The 25,126-nt window shown below is 34.9% G+C and overlaps 1 protein-coding gene across 4 annotated transcripts in view; it reads right to left on the minus strand.

The window, feature by feature from the left end:
• The window catches only part of CBY2 (chibby family member 2), a 34,882-nt gene extending 17,247 nt beyond the window's left edge, over nucleotides 1–17,635 (minus strand). The window contains exon 1 of one of the 4 annotated variants that reach the window (XM_074299122.1): nucleotides 17,423–17,635. In XM_074299122.1, coding sequence (XP_074155223.1) covers nucleotides 17,423–17,497 — 75 coding nt within the window. In that variant the 5' untranslated portion in view covers nucleotides 17,498–17,635. Of the gene's footprint in view, nucleotides 1–13,041; nucleotides 13,106–17,422 lie in introns of those variants that run through there. The other 3 variants (XM_074299123.1, XM_074299124.1, XM_074299121.1) reach the window with 3 other exon arrangements.
• Between the last annotated feature and the right edge of the window lie 7,491 nt (nucleotides 17,636–25,126).

The following is a 25,126-nucleotide window of genomic DNA, read 5'->3' on the forward strand; positions in this document are numbered from 1 at the left end:
TATTTTGGATAGGATGTAGAAAATCTTATCCAAGTAACAGAATGTCTGAAAATTGGAATTAACCCAACAAAAATCAATATTCCATGAAAAAATGAGAAATGACATAATATCTAAACAGAGGGTCTATGAACCTTTTTTTAAATGTGTATTTTTGATCATTATATTTAAAGTAAAATTGGTTTCCTTTTTAATGTTACATCTTTTATTTTTAGCATTTTAAAATACTATTCTGAAAAGATACTTAAGGTTCCATGACCTAAAAAAAGTTCAGAACTTTGATCTAAATATACAAAAGAAAAGTTAATCTATTTAACAGGAGAAATAGTAAACCTTTAATAATTAGAGATCTCTGTGAACTTCCTTTAGACTTAGTCAAATCTAATAAAAAAACGGAAACTATAAATACAAATAGAATTTTAGAAAATTTCAACATGATAGAGCTTTGCTAATTAGAAATAGAACAAGATATTTTTCAAGTTATATATATGGCACCTGTACCAAAAAACAAAAATGACCACATTAAGAAATTTAAAACTTCATAAATGCAGAAAAACACATCCATTTAAACAAATCCTTGACTGACCACAATGCAGTGCAAAATATATTAATAAAAACACATTGAAGAAAGGATTAAAAATCAGAGACTACCTTAGGCCTAAAGAATTAGTGGGTCAAAGAACAAATCATAGAAGTGAGATTATTCATAAAGAAAATTACAATAATCAGGATTATTGACACATAGCTCTGATTTCTGCTACTGGGGATCTTTTGAGCTTGGGAGTTCAAATCTGCAGTGGACAAAAGCTAATCAGATGTTTCTTCTGGAGAGCCACTAGTGGATCTAAGCTAAACCAGCCCAAGTCAGAAGGTCAGATTTCCTGTGTTCATCATAGTAGAATCACATTCATTACTGGCTCTTGCTCTTCCAGTCTGGGAGAGATAGGGATACTCAATCTCAAAAAAAGAAGACAACAATGAAACAACATAACAAAAATTGGGAGGGGGGGTTGTAGTCATAGCAATCCTTAAAGGAAATTTTGTATCATTAAACAATACCTTCATTAAGAAAACAGAGAAAAAACAAACTAATAAATTGAGAATGCAACTTAAAAAGAAATAGCATAATCAAAAAATTCCTAAATACAAAACCAGAAATTTTGAAAATAAAGAAGAAAGAAGAGATTAATAACAAAAAGCCATAGATGTCATTTAATTAATAAAAAGCACCAGATAGAAGCCTGGGCTTTGAATCAGGACTGTGAGTTCAAATCCTACTAATTATGTGAACCAGAAGTATTCTAGCCATTTTCTGCCATTTCCTCAAATATACAATGAGGATAATAATAGCACCTACATTACAGGGCTGCTATGAGAATCAACTGAAATACCATTGGCACAATATCTAGTACACAGTATGTACTAAATAAATACTTATTCCTTTCTATTCCCTCTTAAAAAAAATAAGACAGTCAACTAATCTGATTTTAAAAAGGAAGGAAAATCTAATTGTCCAAATCAAAAAAGAGAAAAAGAAAATTCACAATAAATGGAGATTTAATTTCAGAAAAAAGAAATTAAACAAACTATAAATCAACTCCCAAAGAAAAAAAGTCCCTGTATCAAATGATGTATGTTAACAAACTTCATAATGCAATAACTATGAACAAATTAGTCTTGAAACCAAACTTAAGGAGAGAAAAAAGATGAAGAGAAAGAAAACTATAGGCCAATATACCTAGTGATCTATGATACAAAAATACTAAATAAAATATTAGCCCAAAAACCATTTTTGTTCATTTTACATTTCTGAATGCAGATGACGAAAGATTTGGAATGAAAAAATGTCATCTGTATTCAGAGATGTAAAATGAGAGGAATTACAAATGAACTGGAAAAGAAAATAGCAAACCACTCCAGTATCTCTGTCAAAAAAATCCCAAATGGATCACAGAAAGTCAAGCAGAACTAAAATGACTGAGCAACAATATGATGATCTCAAGGTTTCTTCTAATTCTAATATTCTTTAATTAAAACTCTGCTTGGAAGAATTGGAAATTGAAAGGATGACCATCAATTGGGGAATGGCTAAACAAATTGTGGAATAAGAATTTAATGTAATACCATTGTGCTATGGCAAATGATAAGCAGGTAAATCTCAGAAAAACCTGGAAAGACTTATATAAACTGATGTGGAGAGAAGTGAACAGTGAGGAGAACATTGTGCACAGTGATAGCAACAATAGGTGACAATCAGTTATGACAGGCTTAGCTCTTCTCATCAATGTAGTGATCCAAGATAATTCCATAGATTTGTGATGGAAAATTCCATCCACATTCAGAGAAAGAATTATGGAGATGATTGTAGATCAAAGCATACTATTTTCACTTGCTTTTATTTCTTATCATTTTTCTCTTTTCTTTGGATTTTTCTTTCACAACATGACTAATATGGGAATGTGTTTAACATGATTGTACACATATAACTCATACCAGATTGCTTGCTATCTTAAGGAGGAGAGAAGAAAAATCAAGAAAGGAGAAAAATTTGGAACTCAAAATCTTACAAAAATGAATGCTGAAAACTCAAACAAAAACCCCTTTCTTTTATTTTAAAATATATAACAAATTTCACATGTAACTTTTAAAAATCATCCTACGTGTCTGAATCCTTTCATTCTCTTCTGTATATTAAAAAATCCTTCAAGGACCATCTTCTTTTCTTTATCTTTCTTTCTTGATAATACTAGACCTAACTTCTTTCTCTTCCATTCCCCCTAAAACTTGGAGATACAAACAAAAATCTCACAACAAATATGCAAAATCAAGTTAAACAAATTTCTACAAAGGCCATTTCTGAAAATGTATATTTTATTCAGCATCTCAAATATTTTACTTCTCTGTCAAAAAGTGGGTAGCATTCTTCATAGTCCTCTGGAATCATGACTGGTCATTGAGTTGTTCAGAATTTTTAAGTCTTTCAAAGCTGTCTTTACAAAGTTGTATTTGTATAAATTAGTTTACCGGTTCTGCTCATTTCACTTCGCATCAATTCATACAACTTTCTTCCTAGGTTGTTCTAAAACTGTGCTTTGCATCATCCATCATTTCTTATGGCAAAATAATATTACATTTCATTCACATATCAAATTGGCCAATCTCTTAATTTCCAATTCCGTGACATTATAAAAAGAGTTGCTATAAATATTTTTGGATGTATGTTCCCTTTCTCCTTTTTTTGATCCTTTTTTACTATCCCAATAATAGTAGTGAAATCATTAAGTCCAAGGGTATACTTAATGTAATGTTCAAAGGAGCATAGTTTCAATTTGCTTTTTTAAATGAATGCATCAATTTACCACTCTACCAAAAGTACATTAAATACCTGTTTCCTGAAATCCCTTCAGCAATTGTGATTTTCCATTTGGGGAATCTTTGTCAATCTGATGAATACAATGTAGAACTTCAAAATTACTTTAATTTACCTATCTCTGTATTATTAGTGATTTGGAGAATTTTTCATATGGCATTTGTAACTTGGATTCCTTACTTCGAAGATCAAAGCAAAAATTCTAAGATGATGATGTCAAATGCAAAGAGAAAAAGGGACAAATAAACCATATTTAAGGATCACTGAAGGTTGCATAATGATTTAGAAAACTACCTAATAAGATTATCTTTCTATAGATTTATTTATTTTGTTAAATATTTCCAATTACATTTTCATCTGGTTTGGGGCACATGTGGCACAGAGAATGAGTGCTAGATATCTCTTTTCTAAAATGCATCCCAGGCACAGCATCACCAGAGCAAGGTAAAACAATTGAATTTTTAGCAAATGTCATTGATAGAAACATATTAATATGTAAAAACATAATACGAGGTAAAATGAGAAGATTACCGAAGCCAGGGATGTTTTGTTTTTATTTTCATATTCTCAACATCTAGTACAATGTTTCATATATAATAGCCAAATAATGTCAATTCTCATTTTAATAGAATATTGAAACTTTGACAGCTTGCTCAGGATCACACAGATAATAAAAGGCAGAAATGGGATTTGAAACCAGCTCTTTTGATTCTAAGTAAAAGAGTATTTCCACTGTTGCTCTCATATGTTTATTTTTTTCTTCCCCAATTAAATTAAAAACTCCTTGAGGGCAAAAAATCTTTTTAATTTTGTTTTTATCCTGAACTAAATAGGCATCAAATCAAATGGACATTTTCATGTGTTATAATAATATAGAGTTATATGTGTTCTAACATATGTGTGTTTTCCTCATTGGGTGGGTTGGAAACTCTGAATTGCTCAAGGCTATTACAACACAAAATCTGTTATGTCTTACAACCAAAATGAAAAGGGTTCAAAAGTACAGGCTGAATTATGAGTTTTTGTCTGGGGACCAGACTATAGCTAAGTTTTTTGAAAGAATAGTTTACACTCTCTGCCCCCCCCCCATTGTCCAGAATATGACTTATTTTCCCACATCAAGTCACAAAACTGTCCATTGTGGCATGGTAAAATTATAATCCAACTATATGGAGGAAATACCCATATCAATGAAATCTATATTTTAAAATATTGTGTTTTTGGTGTCCCTGCTCCCAAAAGTCAATGCCATATTTTTCATACCAGTAGGGACTTCAAAAAGTCTAGGCAAAGTAAATTATGGAAAGAAGAATTCAAAATATTTTTATGCTACATTTGAGTTTACATTCAAATTTCATTCTGTACTCTCCATCATATATCAAAACATACTTAACAAATTATGACAATAGTAACATTGCATTATCACTCTCATATTTCAGTAGCTTTCTATCTTCATTTCATGAAATATACATTTTGAGGATTCCTTAAAGGAACCTGCACTCCAGGAAGATATATTTATTCTGAGTCTATAATTCTACTATTTTGAATATCTTAGGATGGCATTTCAGGATGAAAAATATTTTTTAAAAAAGCTGCTCTAGTACGTCAGAAAGTTGAAAATATCTGGCATAATACTTTGGAACAGTTTGTGTGTGTAATTGCATTGGGTTTTTTTCAAGGACTTTTTGCAAGTCAAAGATCCTAAAAAGCATTCTACAATTGCTCATAGGGACATCTGTGTAGCTATAGCCACAACAAATTAAAGAATGTTTGGAATAAATGCCACAAGGATAAACCCCTTCGCCCTGGGCTTTCAGTGAACAACTAATTTTGTGTATTTCTGGCAGACAGGATATCTCTGGACATGTTTTATAGTTTGGTGTTGTTTTACTTTGGATATTCATTTAATCCCAAGAAAAGCTTGGGAAAAGACTGTCCATTCACTACAAATGTTCCCATGCAGCAACTGAGCAAATATTCAAGCAGTTAGAACTAATTATTTTCAAAAAAAATCTTAAATCTAGATGAACCAATGTTCTCTGTTAGAGGTAAGGAAAGCTAAAAATTACACAGGGGAAAGAGACTGTGTTAAACAAAATGTTGTACAAGAAAATGAAAGCTTAATATGCCTCCCCCAATTTGGAAAAAAAAAAAGAATAGGATTATGAAGAAGAGGGATGTTGTCAAATATATAAAAACTATGTATCTCTAAATATATAGTCATATGTATATATATATATATCTACATACACACATATATATGCATACAAATATACATATGTATAATTTGTGTGTAGATATGCAAATATATATATAAAGTATATGTATACCTATATGTGTGTGTGCCTCTCTGTGTGTATAAAATTGATTACTACCTGGATTTTGAGAGCATCATGAAACTTCCAGTCAGCTTTCAGCCAATCAGAATTATGTAATCGTGGCTTTTAGTGGGAACTTGGAATCAGAAAAAGTTGCCTATAGGATTATGACTTGTCTGTGTCCAAATCATAACCCACACACACTCTAGCAAGGGCTGGAAAATCCACCATTAGGAATTCATTCCTTTGGGTCATCTTATAAAATAAAGAGGGAGCAGGGACAGCTAGGTGGTACAGTGAAGAGAGTACCAGCTCTGAAGTCAGGAGGACCTGAATTCAAGTCTAGCCTCACACACTTAACTCTTCCTGGCTGTGTGACCCTTGGCAAGTCACTTAACCCTCAATACCTCAGCAGAAAGATAAAGAGGGAATTGTCATTAACATTAGTGAGAATGAGTTTGGACAGAGGAACAGGGAATCCCTTCAAATCATATCATTTGGGCAACTGGGTTGCTTTTGGGTTACCTTCACAGGGAGCTACCTTTACCAAGAAAATCACAGATCCCAATTTTTTAAAAAAGCACCTTGGACTAGATGACCTTCAAGATTCCCTTGCAAATCTAAGATTCTATATAATATATACTTATGTAATAAACTAATGGGGAGATGTTGCATTCCCCGTTAGATTGCAAACCTTTTGAAGGCAGAGACCATGAATTGTTTTTCATCTTTTCATTCCCAGTTCTAATTATACCACACATGTTTTATACATGTCTATTTAAACTGCATAAAAGTGAATTGCAGAACTAGAGAGGCTGAAAACTCAGAAGGAAAAACAAAGATGGCATCAGTTTTCACTATGGAAATAGAGATAGACAATAAGAGAGAAAGAGACAAGGAGAGAGACAAAAAAAGACAGGGAGACAGAGACAAAGATTCAGACACACAAAGAGACTAAAAGACAGAGACAGAGAAATAGAAAGACAGATTATCGGATAGAGAGAAATACAGAGACAAAGAAAACTGGACACAGAGAAACAAGAGAGAAAAGTAGAGAGACAGGGACAGAGACAGAGAGACAGAAACTGGGAGAGACAGAGTTAGAAGTATAGAGATAGAGTAGAGAGAGAGAGACAGAGTGAGAAGAGATATAGACAGAGAGAGAATCAGAGAGACAGAGTGGGAGAAACAGGAATACATACACACAGAGACAGAGACAGAGACACAGAGAAGGCCACATACACACAGATACAGAGATAGACAGAAAGACAGATATCTTCCCTTAACACAGGCCTTTAAATCTAACTTGGCTCCAGAAACAATAACCAAGTGTATATATTAGCAGAAGAAAAAAATTGCAGACAAGTGAAGGATAATAGGCAATAAACAGCTCATGTTCATAAATCCCAGGAAGACAAATTTGATTGCAGGGTGTGTTTTTTCATAGAGTTACAACATAAGCAGCCAGAGGATAAAGGAGATGTCATAGATTGTAGTTTTAGTTAAGCATTTGACACAGAATCTCATGAAATCTTACTCCAAACATTTATTTAAATTGGCATGGATATGAGTACTGTCATGGGGACTCAACGGTGTCTGAAGGACAGACACAAAGGGTAATGAGAAATGGAAATGTGTGAGGAAGCGGTCTAGGAGGGAATAGCTAGTTGTGTTCATTCCAGTTTTATTTAGAATCTTCATTAAAGATCTCGGAGTAAACAATGCTTTAATGAAATTCGCAGAGTCTCCTCCAATTGGGAAATGTTGCAAATGCCAGGGAGAACTGAATCTGCTCTCTACAAAGGGAACTCACAGGTCAGGCATCCAGGCAAGAAATAACAATGACAGCTTGGAAAAAAAAATACTGCGAGTCAATGCACTGGGGGGAAATAAATCAGAAACACAAATATTTAATGTGAGAAAGAAAAAGTGGAAATCAATAAAGGCTGAATAGACCTAGAGGTGATAACAAATAGCAAACTGTGAATTTGCAATGTAATAGAGGAGAAAGAAAGGATCTGATGTGCCGTAGACCTAGAGGTGCTTGTATAGTGAAATGGAGCACAAGTCCTGTAAATCCTGTTGACACAATAGTGGACATTCTCACCCTCCTAAGCTCCATTGGGCTGACTACAGATCTAAAGCTGGACAGGACCTCAGATGTCATTTTGCACAATCATTGCACTTTACAGATGAAAAAAATTGAAGTCTTCAGCAATTAGCAATTTGACTAAAGTCACAAAGGCAATAATGACCAAGGTAGGATTTGAACCCTGAACCTCAAATCTTAAATTCCAGGCTTCTTTCACTATTGGTATATTGACTTCCTGACATCCTGGAAACACTTTGAAGCAGAGCACTACCAATGACTAAGGAAGAGGAAAATTTAACTAGAGTGAGATAGAAGGGTGTCCCTTAGAGCAATTTGGAAAGATGCCCAAACGGCTATCAAACTGTGCATACCCTTTGATCCAGCAGTGTCCCTACTGGGCCTGTATCCCAAAGAGATCTTAAAGGAGGAAAAGGGACCCACATGTGCAAAAATGTTTGTAGCAGCTCTTTTTGTAGTAGCAAGGAATTGGAAATTGAGTGGATGCTCATCTTCTGGGAAATGGCTGAATAAATTGTGGTATATAAATGTAATGCAATGTTATTGTTCTATAAGAAATGATGTGAGGAGGATTCTGGGAATATGTAGGAATAGGTCAGCAAATCTCAAGCTCTTCAGATTTCCCCCACAAACAGAACAAATTTGTACTTCAGGGCAAACACAAACTGATGAAAAATTAGAAAGAGTTGGAGCAGAACAGGGATACTCCTGATAAAACCTAGGCAGGGGATTTACCTATATGAAATGCAAACACCTCTGGGTTGCTCTGTAGAAACAACCAGTGGGAGCCCTGGGAGAACTGGTTTTTGCTGGAGCCTCAGCAGGAACCACAGGAACTTCTACCTCCTAAACTGCTTGGAGAGTCAGGAATTTGAGTCCAGAAAGATTGAAGGAACCTTGGCTGATTAGGAACACCAGGCCCAGTTGTATGACCCTGGATCAAGAAGGAGCCAGCATACCCATGAGTGCAAATGCAATGGTGCAGGAACACTGTTGGTTGCAGGCACTTGCTGGAGGGTGGAGCTTTTGGTTTGGAGTTCCAGGTTATAAGGAGAGCTGTAGTGAAGCTAGAGGAACCATCCCCTTCCCCAGAATTAGGAGTACTTACACTAATATTTCTTATTTTTTTTATTTAATAGTTTTTATTTACCAGATATATGCATGGGTAATTTCACAACATTGACAATTGCCAAACCCTTCGTTCTAATTTTCCCCCTCCTTCCCCTGCCCCCAGATGGCAGGTTGACCAATACATGTTAATTATTTCTTATTTTTAAAAAATGAACCGGCAAAGAAGAATCCAACCATAGAAAGTTACCATGGGAACAGGAAAGATCAGGATTCATCTTCAGAGGACACTGAAATAAAAAAAAGCTTCTTAAATAATTCCTTCCCCTGAGAGAATTTATAGAAGAACTCAAAAAGAATTTAAAAACCAAATGAAAGACATTGAGGGAAAACAAAAAATAAAAATAAAAAATAAGAACTATCCAAACAATTCAAGAAGACTATGAAAAAAGTCAGTAAATTAGAAAAGGAGATACAAAGTTTTAAAGCTGAAAAAGTTGAAAATTAGAATTGGGCAAGAGGAAGCCAGTAAAGCTACAAAAGACCTAAGAAAACAGAAATAAAGAATGAAAAACAAACAAAAAATGTGAAACGTAAGAAAAACAACAGAAAGAACAGATCAAGAAGAAAAAATAAGAATAATTGGAAAAATGTGACCCCCAAAAAGAACTCTGACACAATAATGTAAGGAAATAATCCAAGACATTTGGCCTGGTGATAGAACAAGAGAGAAAAGCAGAAATAGAAAAAAATTCATCTATCACTACCTCCAAAAAAATCCTTTATGAAAAATACATAAGAATATTGTTGCCAAATTTTGAAATACCAAAGAAAAAGTTCTACAAAAAAAAAAACCAAGAAGAAACAATTCAAATACGCTGGAGCTTCAATTAGAATTATACAGGACTTATCAGCAGTCATAATATAGCAGTCCTAGAATCATATATACCTGTCAGTCAGAAGAACTAAGCCTGCAGCCAAAAAATATCATGTCAAGCAAAATTATCCATAATATTTGAATGGAAAAAATGGACAGACAGCAAACTTGCAGAATTTCAGGATTTTCTTTAAACCAAACTTGAATTCAATAGAAAATTTAACATAAGAGCCAATATCAAATTGTATATGTTTTTTTTAACATGAAAATGTATGTCATATGGTTAAGATTGACACCAGCAACTGGGTAGCTCAAAAGAAAGATTGGGGCAGAATTGAGTATAATCTGATTCTATAAAGCAAACTGGCCTAGAAAAAAAGCAAAAGTAGTAATTATGTTATACAAATGAAGTGAAGAAGAATAGGCAGAGGTGGGGAGGAGGGCTTGTGATTCTGAAAACCTGCTCATATGGGGAATGTGTTAAATAGGCAACACTACATATATACTATCAAGGGTATAGCACCCTTCAAAATCTACAAAGAAATGAGGAGGGGGAGGAGAAGGTAAAAGCAAAAGGTGGGGAGAAGAAGACAAGAAAGGGATCCATAGGTGGGAGGAAGTTAAGTAATAGCAAGGCAAGCGAGTTAAGAAGCAGCATTAAAGCAAAAGACTTAGCAGGGATAAAAAAAAATTTTTTTTGAATCCTTCCTGATGTTCTGCTGGGTACTTGAAAATGTTCTGTTCTGTTCTGTTTTTTTTTTAACAAAATGAAATTTTAAAAATAATGAGCAGGCTGATTTCAGAAAAGCCTGGAAAGACTTACATAGACTGATGCTGAGGGAAATAAGCAGAATATTGTTCACAGCAACAGCAAGATTATGTAATGATCAAAGATGAAAGATTTGGCTCTTTTCAGCAATGTGATCATCCAACACAATTCCAGTAGACTTGGGATGGAAAATACCATTTGTATCCAGAGAAAGAACTATGGAGACTGAATATGAATCAAAGCATAGTATTTTCACCTTTTTGGGTTTTTTTCATTGTTGTGGTTTTTTTCCCTTGGGTCTGATTTTTCTTGCACAGCATTTATTAAGTGTCCACTATGTACAAGCCACTGTCTGCTTGGGAATAAAAAGTTAAAGGCAGAATCAACTAGATGCCTCAGTGGATAGGATACTAGCCCCAAAGTCAGTTGGACTTGAGTTCAAATCTAATATCTAAACACTTAAATACTTATTATCTGTGTGACTCCAGGCAAGTCACAATCTCAATTACCTAAAAGAAATAAAGCAAAAATTAAAGGCACAATCATTCCATACTTCACAGAGCTGACATTTTACTGGGGGATGAAAGGAGAGGAAGGATGGATACAAAATTTAAACCAATAAATAAATATAATATTATTTGAGGCGGCAACTAGGAAACTAGGAACAACTAGGAAAATCAGGAAAGAGGTGTCTCCTTTGAGCTGAACCATGCTTGGGACAATTAAAAAAAACTTCACTAATTTGGCATTTAGAATCATGGATTTGAATCTTATACTCTATAACCTGTGTGATTTTGGGGGCTGTAACATTAACTTTCAGGTCTCAATTTCTTTATCTATAAAATAAAAGATTGAACAAGATCCCTCCTAGTTCTAAATCTATGACTAGGATTTATATTCACAAGAGTGTAACTCTTCAAACATATATATATGTGTGTGTGTGTGTGTGTGTGTGTGTGTGTGTGTCTGTGCATATATATATATATGTATATATATATATTCTATTCATCTTACAAAATAATTTTTCCCTTGAAAAAAATTGCTGCTTCCTGATTTAACCCAGATCTTTCTCTTTCATTTTATAAATTGGGAGCTGTAATACTCTGAGATGACCTAATGTGCCCAAAGGCACACAACTAGTTATTGATGGAGCCACGACCAGAAATTCTACTCCAGCTGTTTTCTATACATCAGGCAATTTTTTGCTTAACACAACACAAAAGTAATTCAAAGCATTTTAGAAAAGTGTAATCTCTCTTTTCTAGAAGTATTCCTTACACAGCAATAGGACAAATTATCTCCAGTTTCGTGAAAAAGAACGTGAATGGCAAAGGAAAATAATGTCAAATACCTAGGACACCACCCTGTACTCCCTGTCAATGAGTCCTTGGGAAGATATAATCTTATTCTCAGCACATATCACCAGAAAACATTCTGAGAGTTCTATACCTAATCCTCCATGGATTCTTATCCTGTAGAAAAAAGGAATGAATACTGCCTTTACCCCAAGAATAGGATCAACACATTCCCCACCTCCCATTCTTCTGTTTGTCTAACAATCTACGAGATCCTTCACCAGCTTTGGATCCTGTGAACTGGCTGCCAAGTTAGAGAAGTAGCTACCATCCAGGATAGCTCTTTCAGGTAAAAATTCTTCTAAATCATAACATTTCCTTTCCTTCTCTCTTCCGGTTTCCACGAGTGTCTTATACTTTTGTCACCTGTCAATAAGGTGTGTGTTTGGGGGGAGGGGGTATTTTACCAAATCTGAAAGGACTTTCTCTACTAAGGCAAGTCAGCAACTTTGGAGAGTCGCTCTCCTGCCAACACTAAGCAGTTAACTGATTTGAGTAGGATTATATCATCAATCAAGCTGGACTTGAACCCAGTTTCCTGACTCTGAGGCTCATTGTATTCATCCGCACCATGATGCTTCTCAAATATTATTGCAGAAACCAAATAGGGTGAGTAGACAGGAACCCCAAAGAGTAAGCTATCAACAGCAAGATTCTTCCAGGAGCTGCTTGCCACCTCTATATCCATTCACATCACCACCATGCCAAAACAAACAAAAAAAAACTACCAGTATTTAAATTCTAGTCATAAATCTTCCCACGTTCCATACACCCATTATGGTTATTCCACCACCAGAAGCAGCAACATCTCCTCAAAAGGAGATGAGATATAGATTAATTCTGATTAATCAGCAGATCATGAAGCTGGTAGATAATTAACTGTTCAATATGAACAATCAATGTAAATAAAATCTGAATCTTAATGTAAATATAATTTGAATCTGAGGATCCTGAATAGCCAGTGTTCTGTTGGTATGTTGTACATTCCAACCGGTCACACTCACACCAAATTGTTACAATTGCTTCTACTAAGAGAGAGAATTTTAATCATTTTCCTCCTCTTTTCTATCTGCCTTCTGAAAATTCCCTGGGAGAGTCAGCTTTAGAAGTTGCTCTCTGCCTATTGAAAAGTTGTTTTGACCCCAGTCATTCCTATATCAAGCATTTTAAACTTTACCTCCTCGTTTGACTCCTTCATTCCACATTTCAGCCTGAGTGGCTGAGGTTTTGCAAACAGGGTAGAGGGCAACAGCAGAGGAATAAGGCAACCCCCATTGTGACATAATAACAGGAGACAATCCAAACCTCTGATGGCATCTACCAGCAACCAAATGGAGGGTACTTTGGCAAATTGGGAAGCAGAAATATTTTTTTACCAGCTCAATAGACTTTGATCTCTCTACAGCTGCCAAAGAATCTGCAATTCCCATCTTCTTCATCTTTGGTAAGTAGGCATGAAGATAGTGACTTGACTTGACTTATCAAAATGAGAGTCCCTTTAACATTAGCTTTTTATCTTGTGTTCCTAAAATGTCTTCACATATATTTATTCTTTTGTAGTTAGGCAAAAGATCAGTTTGACCCTCCCTTTACTCAAATTTCAGAATTCACTTTATCAAATGATTAGAAATTTAGAGCTGGCAAGGAACTATAAAGAAAGATCATCTTTATAGACAAGGAAACATTGCTCCATATAATAGCAGAAAAATGATGGATTCTGGGTAAGCAATAAGGCATGTCAGATGTGCTGTCTATATAATGATGTTGCATTGATTTGTTTTACTTAATTGTGCCTCTTTGTTACAAGAAAGAGTTATAATGAGGAGTTATCACTAAGAGGGAACAGTGATGTTTAAAAACTGCTAGATAAAACATTTATAGTTTAAAATAAGTAATCCAGCCCAGTTGTTTCCAAACTTTTTTGATTGAGTATTCCATTAGTAAAAAAAAAAAATTCTGTGCATACCTCTATAATTACCCATTTATAAATTACATACATGTTACTATACTGAAAAATTATAAATTTTTATTTTAATCAAAAAAGTTAATCAAAAAGCATTTATTAATCACTTACTGAGGATATAAAGAAAGGCAAAAATTGTCAAGCCCCAAAGGGTTCAGATTCTTATGTGGAAGAATGTATGTACATATATGTATATAAAGAAGACATATATAGAATATGTGGTTATATTAAAGAGGAAGGCACTAATGAATGGCTGAGGGGATCAGGAAAGATCTGGAGAAGGTGGGAGTTGTGCTTAATTTTGAAAAAGCCAAGATTTAGAGGTGAGGAAGTAGAATTCTCTACGGATAAGAGTCAACCATTTAATACAAAGATTCTTTAGAGATAAAGTATTGTTTGTGGATAGGTCAACATAGGTAGGTCATAGAATGGGGAGTGAATGAAATATAAAAAGACTAAAAATGTAGGAAGGGGCAAGTAAAGATGAGTTTTAAAAATGCTGGAGGATTTTATACTTGATCCTAGAAATAATAGGGAGCTGGTGAAGCTTAATGAAAGGATGAAGGGGAGACACACATAGGCTGACCTAGAAGCTTTAGGAAAAACATTTTGGTAGCTGAATGAAGAATGGGTGGGACTAAGAAGCGATTGGAGATAGGGAGACTATTTAGAAGCTATTGTAATAATTCAAGCAAAGTGATGAGTGCCTATATATAGGGTGATAGCTGTGTGAATAAAAAGAAAAGGAAATCGATAAGAGGTGTTGTTGCAAGGGTAAAAAATAAGATTTGGCATTGGATTCATATGTGGGTTGAGAGAGAACAAGAGGTCAAGGATGTCACTAGGGAAGTGATCTTAGGGGAATGTGGGATGAGACAGATAAAATAACATTTGATCCTAAAATCAATAGGAAGTCAGTAGAGTTAATGAAGAGTAAGGAAGTGACATGGGTAGACCTACACTTTAAGAAATAAGAATAAGTCATTTTGGTTGCAGTGTTGGGGCTTTATTAGAAAAAAAGATAGACCTGAGGAAACAAGACTAAATTAGGAAACTTATTTTAGTTTAGGTGAGGGATTATGAGGCACTGAGCTAAGGTAATGGTTGTGTTATTAGGGAGAAGAAAAATACAAGCGATGTTAAGAAGGTAAAAATGCATGATTTCAATATCTGGAGTGAGAAAGAATAGGGAGAAATCAATAACACCAGAGCAGAGCCTAAGTGACTAAATGAATGAGATTGTATGCTCAAAACAAATAGGGATGTCCCAGAAGACAGGCAGATTGATGGGGGGAGGAGGGAGACTTGGAAAAAGGTAATGAATTCTCTTTTGGACATGTTGACTTTGATATACATCAAAACATTTCATCAGTACTTCATGACATAAGACTGAAGTTCAGGAGAAAGATTATGACTGGATATATAGCATGTATGTGCATGCGTTTGTATGTGTGTGGGAGGAGAGATAGAGACAGAAGAAGGGGGAGGGAAAGGAGGAAAAGAAAAAGAGAGAGAAAGAGAGAGAGAGAGAAAGAAAGGGAGGGAGGGAAGAAGAGAAGGAAAGAAGAGAGGGAGGAAAGAAGGGAGAGAGGGAGGGAAAAAGGGAGGGAGGGAAGAAGAGAGAAGAAGAGAAGGAGGAAAGAAGGGAGAGAGGGAGGGAAAAAGGGAGGGAGGGAGAGAGAAAGAGAGAGAGAAGGAAATATCTATTGTTAGGAAGTAGTATGACATGAAGTAAAGGAAATTAAAGAGGTGTCATAGAGATAGGAAAACTGAGAGATAGAGTATTCAGACAACCCAAAGAAGTGAGAATAATATCCAGAAGGAAAGAGATGATTACATAGTCATAGAAGACAGAGAAGGTGAAGGACTGAAAAAAGACCATCTGATTTGGCAATTAAGAGACTGTTGATAATTTAGAACAGAATAGTTTTAATTGAATGAGAAATCAAGGATAAGATGGAGGTTGAGAATCTAGATGACAGGAATAAAGGAGTTCAAAAGAGGGATATCATTGTAATCCATCTGTATCTGTTCTTTCTAAATTACTTAATCTTTCCCTCTAAAAAATAAAAAATTTGTGCAAGGGTGATGGTGCATAGTTACTTTTCCCAGAGCTCAAAGACTGCAGTGCTCACACTTCAGAAGATATCTGGTGCAGCCAGTGGGTGACAAGGAATGATGGAATTTTGCCAGCACAGAAACTGCCTGATGGCTAGATTTAAGTTATGATATTATAACCTGCATGAAGGATCAAGACATTTGTGTAAAATCATCTAGGACCAGATTGCAAAGAGGTGAGTAAAGTTACTCAAAAAAATTTTAAAGGAAGTGGTTGAACTTTGTTAGAGATAAATTGCACCATTATCTGGAGACGAGGGGAGACAAAGATGGGACCCATTTTTTTACTTGCTGACTCTTGGATCAACTAACCCCTTAAGATCAAGTCACAATCCCATTGGGGATCAACATATTGGGAAACCAGTCATCTGGACTAGCTGCCTCATTTTACAGATATTAGGAAGTTCAGAATCAGAAAGATTTAGTCCCTTTCCCAAGGTTATAAAACAAAGTAGTGGCAGAGTAAGGGCTGAAGTCCTAAAATTCTGATGAATATTATAATAGTATATAATAATATATATAATATTATATAAATTATATATATTATATATTATTATATATTATATATATTATATCATGTTATATATTATATCATAATATATAATTATATATTATGTAATATTATATAAATTATATAATAATAATATTATGATAATATTATTTCCATGATACTACACAGTAAATTTTGAAAAAGAAGTGTTTATAACTAAAAACCACATAATGCATTTTTCTTGGGCCTGCCAATCATAGGTGAAATGGAAAAGCTTCTCAGATTTGACACCTCTTCTCATACCTATCTTCCTCTGAATTTTAATTTGTCCAAGAGAGATGCTCAGTGGAGCAAGTGTGATTTACTTTTGCATCCACATATGCACTCAAACCTCAGTAACTCACAAAAAAAAATATTGCTCTTTTGCTTACCATCTATACCTTCAAGTAGTTGTCTTCTAAGAAAGGAAATACGAATATGAAAGAACATGCACATCACTCTACCTCATCATCCAGACTCTTGCTTTAAATAACCAGATGACCTAGAACAGTATTTTCTAAAATGATTCTGCCATGAACTGCTTGGAGGCATGAGCTATATGAATTCAAATCAAAACTATTCCAGGAGATCCAGGAATAGATGTGGGAATGAGGTGTGTCAAAATGGAATTATCTACCCCCCCCTCCAGGAAAAAAAGCAAAACTTGAGGAAAGTTGGGTGTTAATCCAATATTTTTTTAAAAAAAAAATCACTATTTTAATATACATAATTTTATATTTCATATTTTAAAAGAAAAAATACTATTTTCCTATGGCCCACTAATGGTTCTCTTTAGTCAGAACACTAGGATTCCATGGTACGTGATTAGGAAAATGCCAGTGGACTTAATTTTTTTCCTATATCTATATAATATTTTGGAGCGACTATCTTGGTGCCTACATGCTTATATTTTAAATAATATTTTTTTCAAAATGAAAGATATCATACCAAAGTGAAATTCCAGGTGCATCTTCTTTGTAGGTATTGGTCTCCCAAGCACTCAGAACATTCTAGAGGTGACATCACAAACAACTATCGCACATTCTCAGGACACATTGTTTTTCTCAGAGCCACACAGACACGGATATGGCATTTCAGTTTAGTGATGGGCAGACAAGTAAATTGTCCTTGGGCATCTTTATCTACACAGTTGAACAGAGCAATATGACACATAATGAGCTCCAACAAATGGCCCCCTGGTTTGGTCATCTCTGCTGCCAGTCACACTAGACAAAGGATAATTTCCCTCCTCCGGCAGGATGGGTTTAAAATTGCCTCATATATCAAGCTTATTTATTAAGTGGGAATCTTGGTTATGTCTTTGCAAGTGGTTAGCTCAGGAAAATCCCAAACCTAATTCAGTCTGAACAAAGATAAAATACAAAAATCTAACAGTCCCCCCACACCAATTAAACATTTCTTTTTAAATTTTAACATCGTACACACTATTTGGTAATTTTGCTTTGTGACAAAGCCCTGAGCTTCCCAAGCTTCTATTTCTCCACTTCCCTCCTCAATCAGTCCGAGAGAGAAAAAAAATGTTCCCATTTAGTTGTTAGGTTATTTAATCATAGAATCACAGAAATTCAGAGCCACAAAGGATATAGGGTTATCTAGTCTCAGCCCCAGGAAGACACGGAGAAGACCTCCAGCCTCCTACCAACAAAGAGAGCACAATCAGAATAGATAAGACTCCTGGCTTTTCATACGACTAATCCCCTTGCTCCCTAGACAGATGTCAAATCAAATCCCAGGAAAATTGGGTCTTACGTGTTCCTAGGGTGGGCCTTAGAATGCTATGATCTGACAGCTCATTCAGAGCTTATTTTTCCTGGTTTTCTTGAGTCTTTTGCAGGGTATACCCACCTCAATATAGTATATCCAATTATTCATCACCTATGTTCCTTTCCCTGCTGCAGTTATCAGGAATCAGATATACCAGCATTCGAATGCCCAAGATCTTGTCTTACATATAATAATCTCCCTATAATCTTCATACTAACATCTTCATCACATCTATTTTCTATGAGTAAGCCCTGTTAAATTTGCACTAGGGGCCCGACAGTGAGAGTTGAAGTAGTTGTGCCTAGATATATAAATCTAGATAGGAAGGAACATCAGAAGCAAGGGGAAAGATGTCCATCCATTCTAGGAGTACTGTACTTTACCCTCAGATTGGATGAAAAGATTGAGATATGCAAAAAATCCAGCCTTACTTGTGATTAGGTGAGAAGATGGCAGAGGAGAAAGCTCTCTCCATGTATTTCTTCTTCCTTTTGCCTTGGATTTGTAGAAGCCTCAGTGAATACTCATAGCAACCTGTAACCAACTCTGGAAATAAGAGATTGTGGTAGTTGGTGACCTTTTGCCTCCTTTGCTTTGTGGATAAAATGTTGGATCAATTATAATGGCAATTTGTCAGATGCTGTCTGATACGATAAAAAAGACCATTTATCAGACCAATCAAGATACCTGAGTTCTAGTCTATATTCTCTCATTAACTCGCTTTGTGACCATTGCTATGCTGTTAATTTCTTTAAGCCTCTTCATCCTATGGAAAGAGAATATTGGATTAGAGGATCTATAAAATTCTCCATGTTATAATGGTTGCGGATTCTACTTCATCCTTTACAGGGCTCTTTCTTTCCCCAATTCCCAAACTATACACAAAACAAAACACCTGGGAGTTATTTGTTACCTTATTGGTTTTATAAGGACAGTATTATTTGGCTTTGCAAGAGTGGCAGGCAACTACAACTCTCTAATCCTAAGATTATAATAAACAGACTGGTATATAAAAGACAAGTGTTTTTAAAAGAGGTCAATGAGAAACAGCCAGTTTCTACTGAGACTTTAAATTTCCCTTTTAGCAATTATATTGGGAATATCTAAGATAATGGGTAGTTAGACTGGCTCCATAAAATAATAATAATAAATAACAATAACAAAAAATAATGTATAACTGACTTTGTTCATGCCAAACTCATCAATCAATGAAGTAAATGACCATATATTCAACACCATGATAAACATTAAAGAGAATACAGAAAAAATATAAATTATAGTGTTTGATGTCATAGAGTTTACAATTAGAGATTTCCAATAGATATTAGACATTTCAAACTAGTTGTACTGTTGATATCTTAAATTCAACATCCAATATAAAAATCATTATCTTTCCTCAAAAAAATCTGCTCTTCTTTTGAATTTCCCCATTGACCCTAAGGGTATTGTGATCTCTTGGGTTCACAAACTCTGTTTTAATCCTTGACACCTCACTCTACCTCTACTCATAATCACTACATTGCCTAGATATATGTAAAACAATTGGTGACAGTACAAGAAAGCAAAGATTTAAGAGTATGATGGATCTGAAATCAGGAAGATGTAAATTCAAATCTGGACTAAGACCCTTATTGGCTACGACCTAATAGGGTCATGGGCAAGCCTCCCTTGGTCTTCATCAACAAAAATGGGGATTACAATACCACTTATTTTCTAGGGTTGTTGATAGGATAAAATTAGATAGTATTTGTAATGAAGTTTGTAAATATCAAAGAAACATACAAAATGGAGGTAATAGAATTAGTGGTAGTAATCGCAGAAGCAGTAGTAGTAGCAGCAGCAGCAGCAACAGTAATAGCAGCAGCAACAGCAATAGTAGCAGTAGCAGCAGAAGTAGCAATAGTAGCAGAAGCAGCAGCAGCAGCAGCAACAACAACAACAGTAGTAGTAGTAGTAGCAGTAGCAGCAGAAGTAGCAATAGCAGTAGCAGTAGTAGTAATAGTAGTAGCAGCAGCAATAGTAGCAGCAACAGCAGCAGCAGCAGCAGCAACAACAGTAGTAGTAGTAGCAGTAGCAACAGAGTAGCAGCAGCAGCAACAACAGTAGTACTAGTAGCAGTAACAACAGAGTAGCAGCAGAAGTAGCAATAGCAGCAGAAGTAGCAGCAATAGCAGTAGCAGCAGCATGTAATAGAAGTAGTTAACTTTCTAAGGATTAAAAATGTTCCAAAGCAGAATAGTCTACCCTAGGAGGTAGTGGATGCTTGGTGTCTGAAGGTCTTCAAGAGAATGTAGGATGGCTTACCTGTTAAATGTGTTATACAGGAAATTATTATTTTTTTGGATATGATTTGGACCAGATGATCTCTAAGGTATGAAATTCTGTGCTTCTGTAACTAGAAAAAACTTAACAGTGAGACAATGAAGAGACTGGCTTCATTGCAGTGAAATTTGGTTTGGAAAGTAATTAGAAATTAAGGTTGCATAGGTAGATGATGACTGATTATTCCGACCTTGGTGGGGTGGGAACCAAGACTATAATAGGTCTCAGAAAGGGTTTACCTGATTCAAAAGGAACAGAATAGATAAGAGATGAAATAGGATATCAAGAAGATACACTAATGAGATGAAATTCAAAAATCAGAGGGGGAGGCAGAATTAATGGAGAGAGAAAAAGAAATACTGTGATATGGATTTATGCTTCAAACCACCTGGAAGGAAGGAAGAAATAGTCCAGTTTGAGGAATGAATTACAACAGAAGAATGATGTAGCAGTGATACTTTTCTTTGCCTAAAATTCAGCAGCTACATTCCTAGATTGCCATAATGATCATTTCATTCTTCAAAAATATCTCAAGAACTGCTATTCTAAACCTAATTTTAGATAACAGGGAATAATTATTAATGTAGAAAATGGAGAATTTGAGAACAAATAACCATTCTATTTTAGAATTTATTATAGAAAAGGAAAGCCAGGCAAAATCTGTGTAGTACTGTAAGGAAAATTTTTTGAAATGAACAATTCATAATGGGCAAATTGAGAATGCTCACATTACTGCATCTCTCTCATTTTCTTCAGCCTCCATATGACAGTTCTTGTACTTCCAGGTAAAATTAATTATTTTAAACACTTCTTTTGCTGGGCCTTTGTATTTTAGGAAACTTAAGGATACAATTTAAAATCTAGATTAGTGGACAAAAATTATATATAGGAAATATTCCTAAAGGAAAATACCCAAACCTATCAATCAATTAACAATTATTTATTTACTGAGGATGTATAATATATTGTCCATGATAGCAGAAGTATGAGACATGATGTTTGCCTTCCAGAAACTTAAAGGAGAAGAAATACTGTATGTCCTTCAGAGATTTCTTTTCTAATAACCCACAGATATGGGCAGTCTTAAGATTCATTCCCACACAGAGATCCTTAGCCTAAAATCTGTTGATAGATTTCCAGGATATGGGGAGAAGTTTGCGAACTTGGAAGAGGACAAATTATATCTTTATTTGAATATAAATAGTTTTCTTTGTAATCCTATATATTTAGATTTATGCATTTAAAAACTTTTTTTTTCTGAAAGGGAATACATAGCCTTGGCAACACTGTTAAAGGGCTCCTAGACAAAAGAAAGATTAAGAATATCTTCTGCTCTAGAGAAAGGAGAGTGTTACTGAATCTTAGGAAATACTCATATTATAGGACAGGAGTAAGAAAAGTCAGTTGGATGGCTAGGTGACATTATGGTATATAGAGCATCAGGTCTGGAATCAGGAAAACTCACTTTCCTGAGTTCAAATCTGGCCTCAGACACTTACAAGTTGTGTGATGCTAGAAAACTCATTTAATCCTGTTTGCCTTGATTTTCTCATCTCTAAAATGAGCTGAAGAAGGAAATGGCAACCCATGCCAATATTTTTGTCAGGAAAACCTCAAGTGGGGAAACAGAGTCAGATATGACTAAAAAAACAACCAAACAACAACAAAAAAGAGTTACTAAAGAATATAGAGTAGTAGCGTAGTATCATAAATACTAAAAAAAAAAGTTTCCAAAAGAAAAGAATAGTCAACCAAAGCATGAAAAAAGTCATTTCATAATTAGAAAGGCATTAATGAGCAAAGCAGTGAAAAGTTAAAGTCATATTGCTGACTGCAAGTTCATGGTGCAGAAGTGTTTTATATTCTGTAAAATAAAATATTCTATAGAATATAAGTTGTTGTTCAATCAAGTCCACTCTTTGTGATCTCTTGTGGGGTTTTCTTGCCAAAGATACTGGAATGACTTATTATTCCCTTTTCTGGCTCATTTTACAAATGAGGAAACTGAGGGAAAACTGAGAGTTAAGTAACTTACCCAGAATCACACAACCAATTGTTGGAAACTGCATTGGAACTTAGTTCTTCCTTACTCCACACCTGGTGTTCTAATCCATTACATCACCCAGCTGCCCAGTTTTATAGAATATAAACCCTTAATTCAATCAAAGAATCATGGACCCTCTGAGTGAAAAAGTTCTTTTCCAGTTTCTATCCAGCTAGGACTCCCCTCCATGAAAATTTTGGCAACTAGTCCATCAAGCATTTACTTGGAATGCTTCCAGTAATAAGGAGACCACTTCTCTAGCTACTTTCCCAACTCTTTTTACTTTTATCATGTTGGCAGAAGCTTACTCCCCTGAAAATCTACCCTATCCATGGACTTCCCCTTCCTCTGATTGGCTGGTTCCTCTTAGAACCTATACTTTTAAGGGAAAATATCCAGACCATACATGATTCTATTCCTTTCCAGGCTGCACAGCTGACTCATTTCCACAAGATTTTGTCTATCATGCTCCTATACTAAATATCTCCATTTTCCCCTTCCTCCCCACTTTTTTACCTCCTCCCCTATCCCCATTTTTAAGCTTTCTTTCATGAATTATCTATCTTACCCCATTAAGTTGTAAGCCTCTTGAGGACAGTGATTATCTTTCTGCTATATTTGTATTCCAAGCACTTCTCATAGTGCCTAATGCATAGTAAATTCTTAAAAATGTTTGCTGACCTGATCTGACTCCTCCCAAATCAGGAGACTTGGGGAGCCTTTCTTTTCAAAATTATTAGTATATATTTATCTGTTTACCTGTAAATTCTTTCCAGTAGAATTTAAATGGTTTGTATCTCCAGTGACAGCTCGAGGACATAGTAGACACTTAAAAATGTTTATTGGATCAGAATTTTGGATCCTGATCCTTTTCCAACGTGTTAATTATCTCTTTCAGTTATAGATGACCTGCAAATTTGTTAAGTATTCCAAGTATTTCTTCATTCAAGTCAGTAATAAGAGAGTTCAATACCAGAAGACCCAAAAGATATTCTTTGGGCACTCTACTCTCAACCAATCAACAAGCATTTATTAAGTAATTGTTATGTGTTAAGAATGGTGTAAAATAGAGATTTCTTATAACTAGCAAGATGTAATTAGCCAGCAAAACTCCTGAGTCTGCTGAATTAGATTAAAATGTAATTGGGAAATATTTAACAAAAAAAAAAATAAAATACAACATAGATAATGTTGATTTGTAGTTTTCTAAATAAAGATATTATATAGAGAGAAAGGATTCCTTTCTATTTGACTTTGACACATCTGTGTAAAGCACTAACAAAAAAAAAAAAAGTTGCTGTCAAGTGGAAGAGACAATATGTAAATAACTTAGTACTTCTAAGACAAGTAAGGAATGGAGATGGAAAGTAAACTTGGCAAAGAATTCCTAAGAGTATTCTGGGAAATGTTTAACAACAGGAGAGAAATGCATAGGGGGAGAACATTTTAAAGTTGCATCTGAATTACTCACATTTTCCTATTATTTTCTTAAGTCTAGACGATAAATCAAAATGATTTGTATCATTTGTCAATTTCTGAAGTGTAAATGCTCACACTGAAAATTTAATAATCAATTCTCACAAGCCTGTTCAAGCTGGCTCCACACCATTCCTTGGAAGACTCTAAGGCATTTTTGTCTTACACACCTTCTTCAAAATTAACATGACCAAATTATTAAATTTATTTTATTATCACAAATTAATAATGATGATGCTGATGATAAAAGCCAGCATTTACATAGTGCTTTCAATTTTGCGAACACTTTACAAATATTGTCTCAAAATAGTGTCCAAAAAACCCCAAAAGCCAAACCCTGGGAGGCCCATTTTATAGGCTTAATAAAAAAATTAATAGACTTACCCAGCTTCTAAGGGTCTGAGGCAGGATTTGTTTCAAATCCACCAAATGATTTTGACTGAAAAGGAAAGAAAGCTATAAGATGATAATGAGAGGCGATAGCAAAACCAATGTTTTTTTTTTTTTTTTTTTTTTGAGGCTGGGGTTAAGTGACTTGCCCAGGGTCACACAGCTAAGAAGTGTTACGTGTCTGAGACCAGATTTGAACTCGGGTCCTCCTGAATTCAAGGCTGGTGCTCTAGCCACTGTGCCACCTAGCTTCCCCCAGAACCAATCTTAAGATCTTTTTTTAAATCCCAGTTTAGCATTTAGTAAGCACCTACTATGTGTAAGAAGCATAATGCTAGAGATATTGTTTATCCTTTGCTCTTGAAGAGACCTATGACTTCAGGGAAGTGATACCATGACATAAAAATGAATTGGATTTAAAAAGGCAGAGCTGTGCAAAGTCATCAGTCTCACTTTCTCTTTCAGAACCATCTGGATCCAATAGCAAGAGAAAAATCAGGACTGGATACATTGGGAGACCTTAGCCTTTTTAAACCAAGATCTTTACCATGTCTCAGTTTGACTGAAGGACCATCCAATCAGTGATTAAGTTTAAATAAGAATGAGGCAAAGAATGGCTCCTTTATCTAAAAAAA

Source organism: Sminthopsis crassicaudata, chromosome 3 (assembly GCF_048593235.1).
Source record: "Sminthopsis crassicaudata isolate SCR6 chromosome 3, ASM4859323v1, whole genome shotgun sequence".
In the NCBI taxonomy this organism is placed as follows: Eukaryota; Metazoa; Chordata; class Mammalia; order Dasyuromorphia; family Dasyuridae; genus Sminthopsis; species Sminthopsis crassicaudata.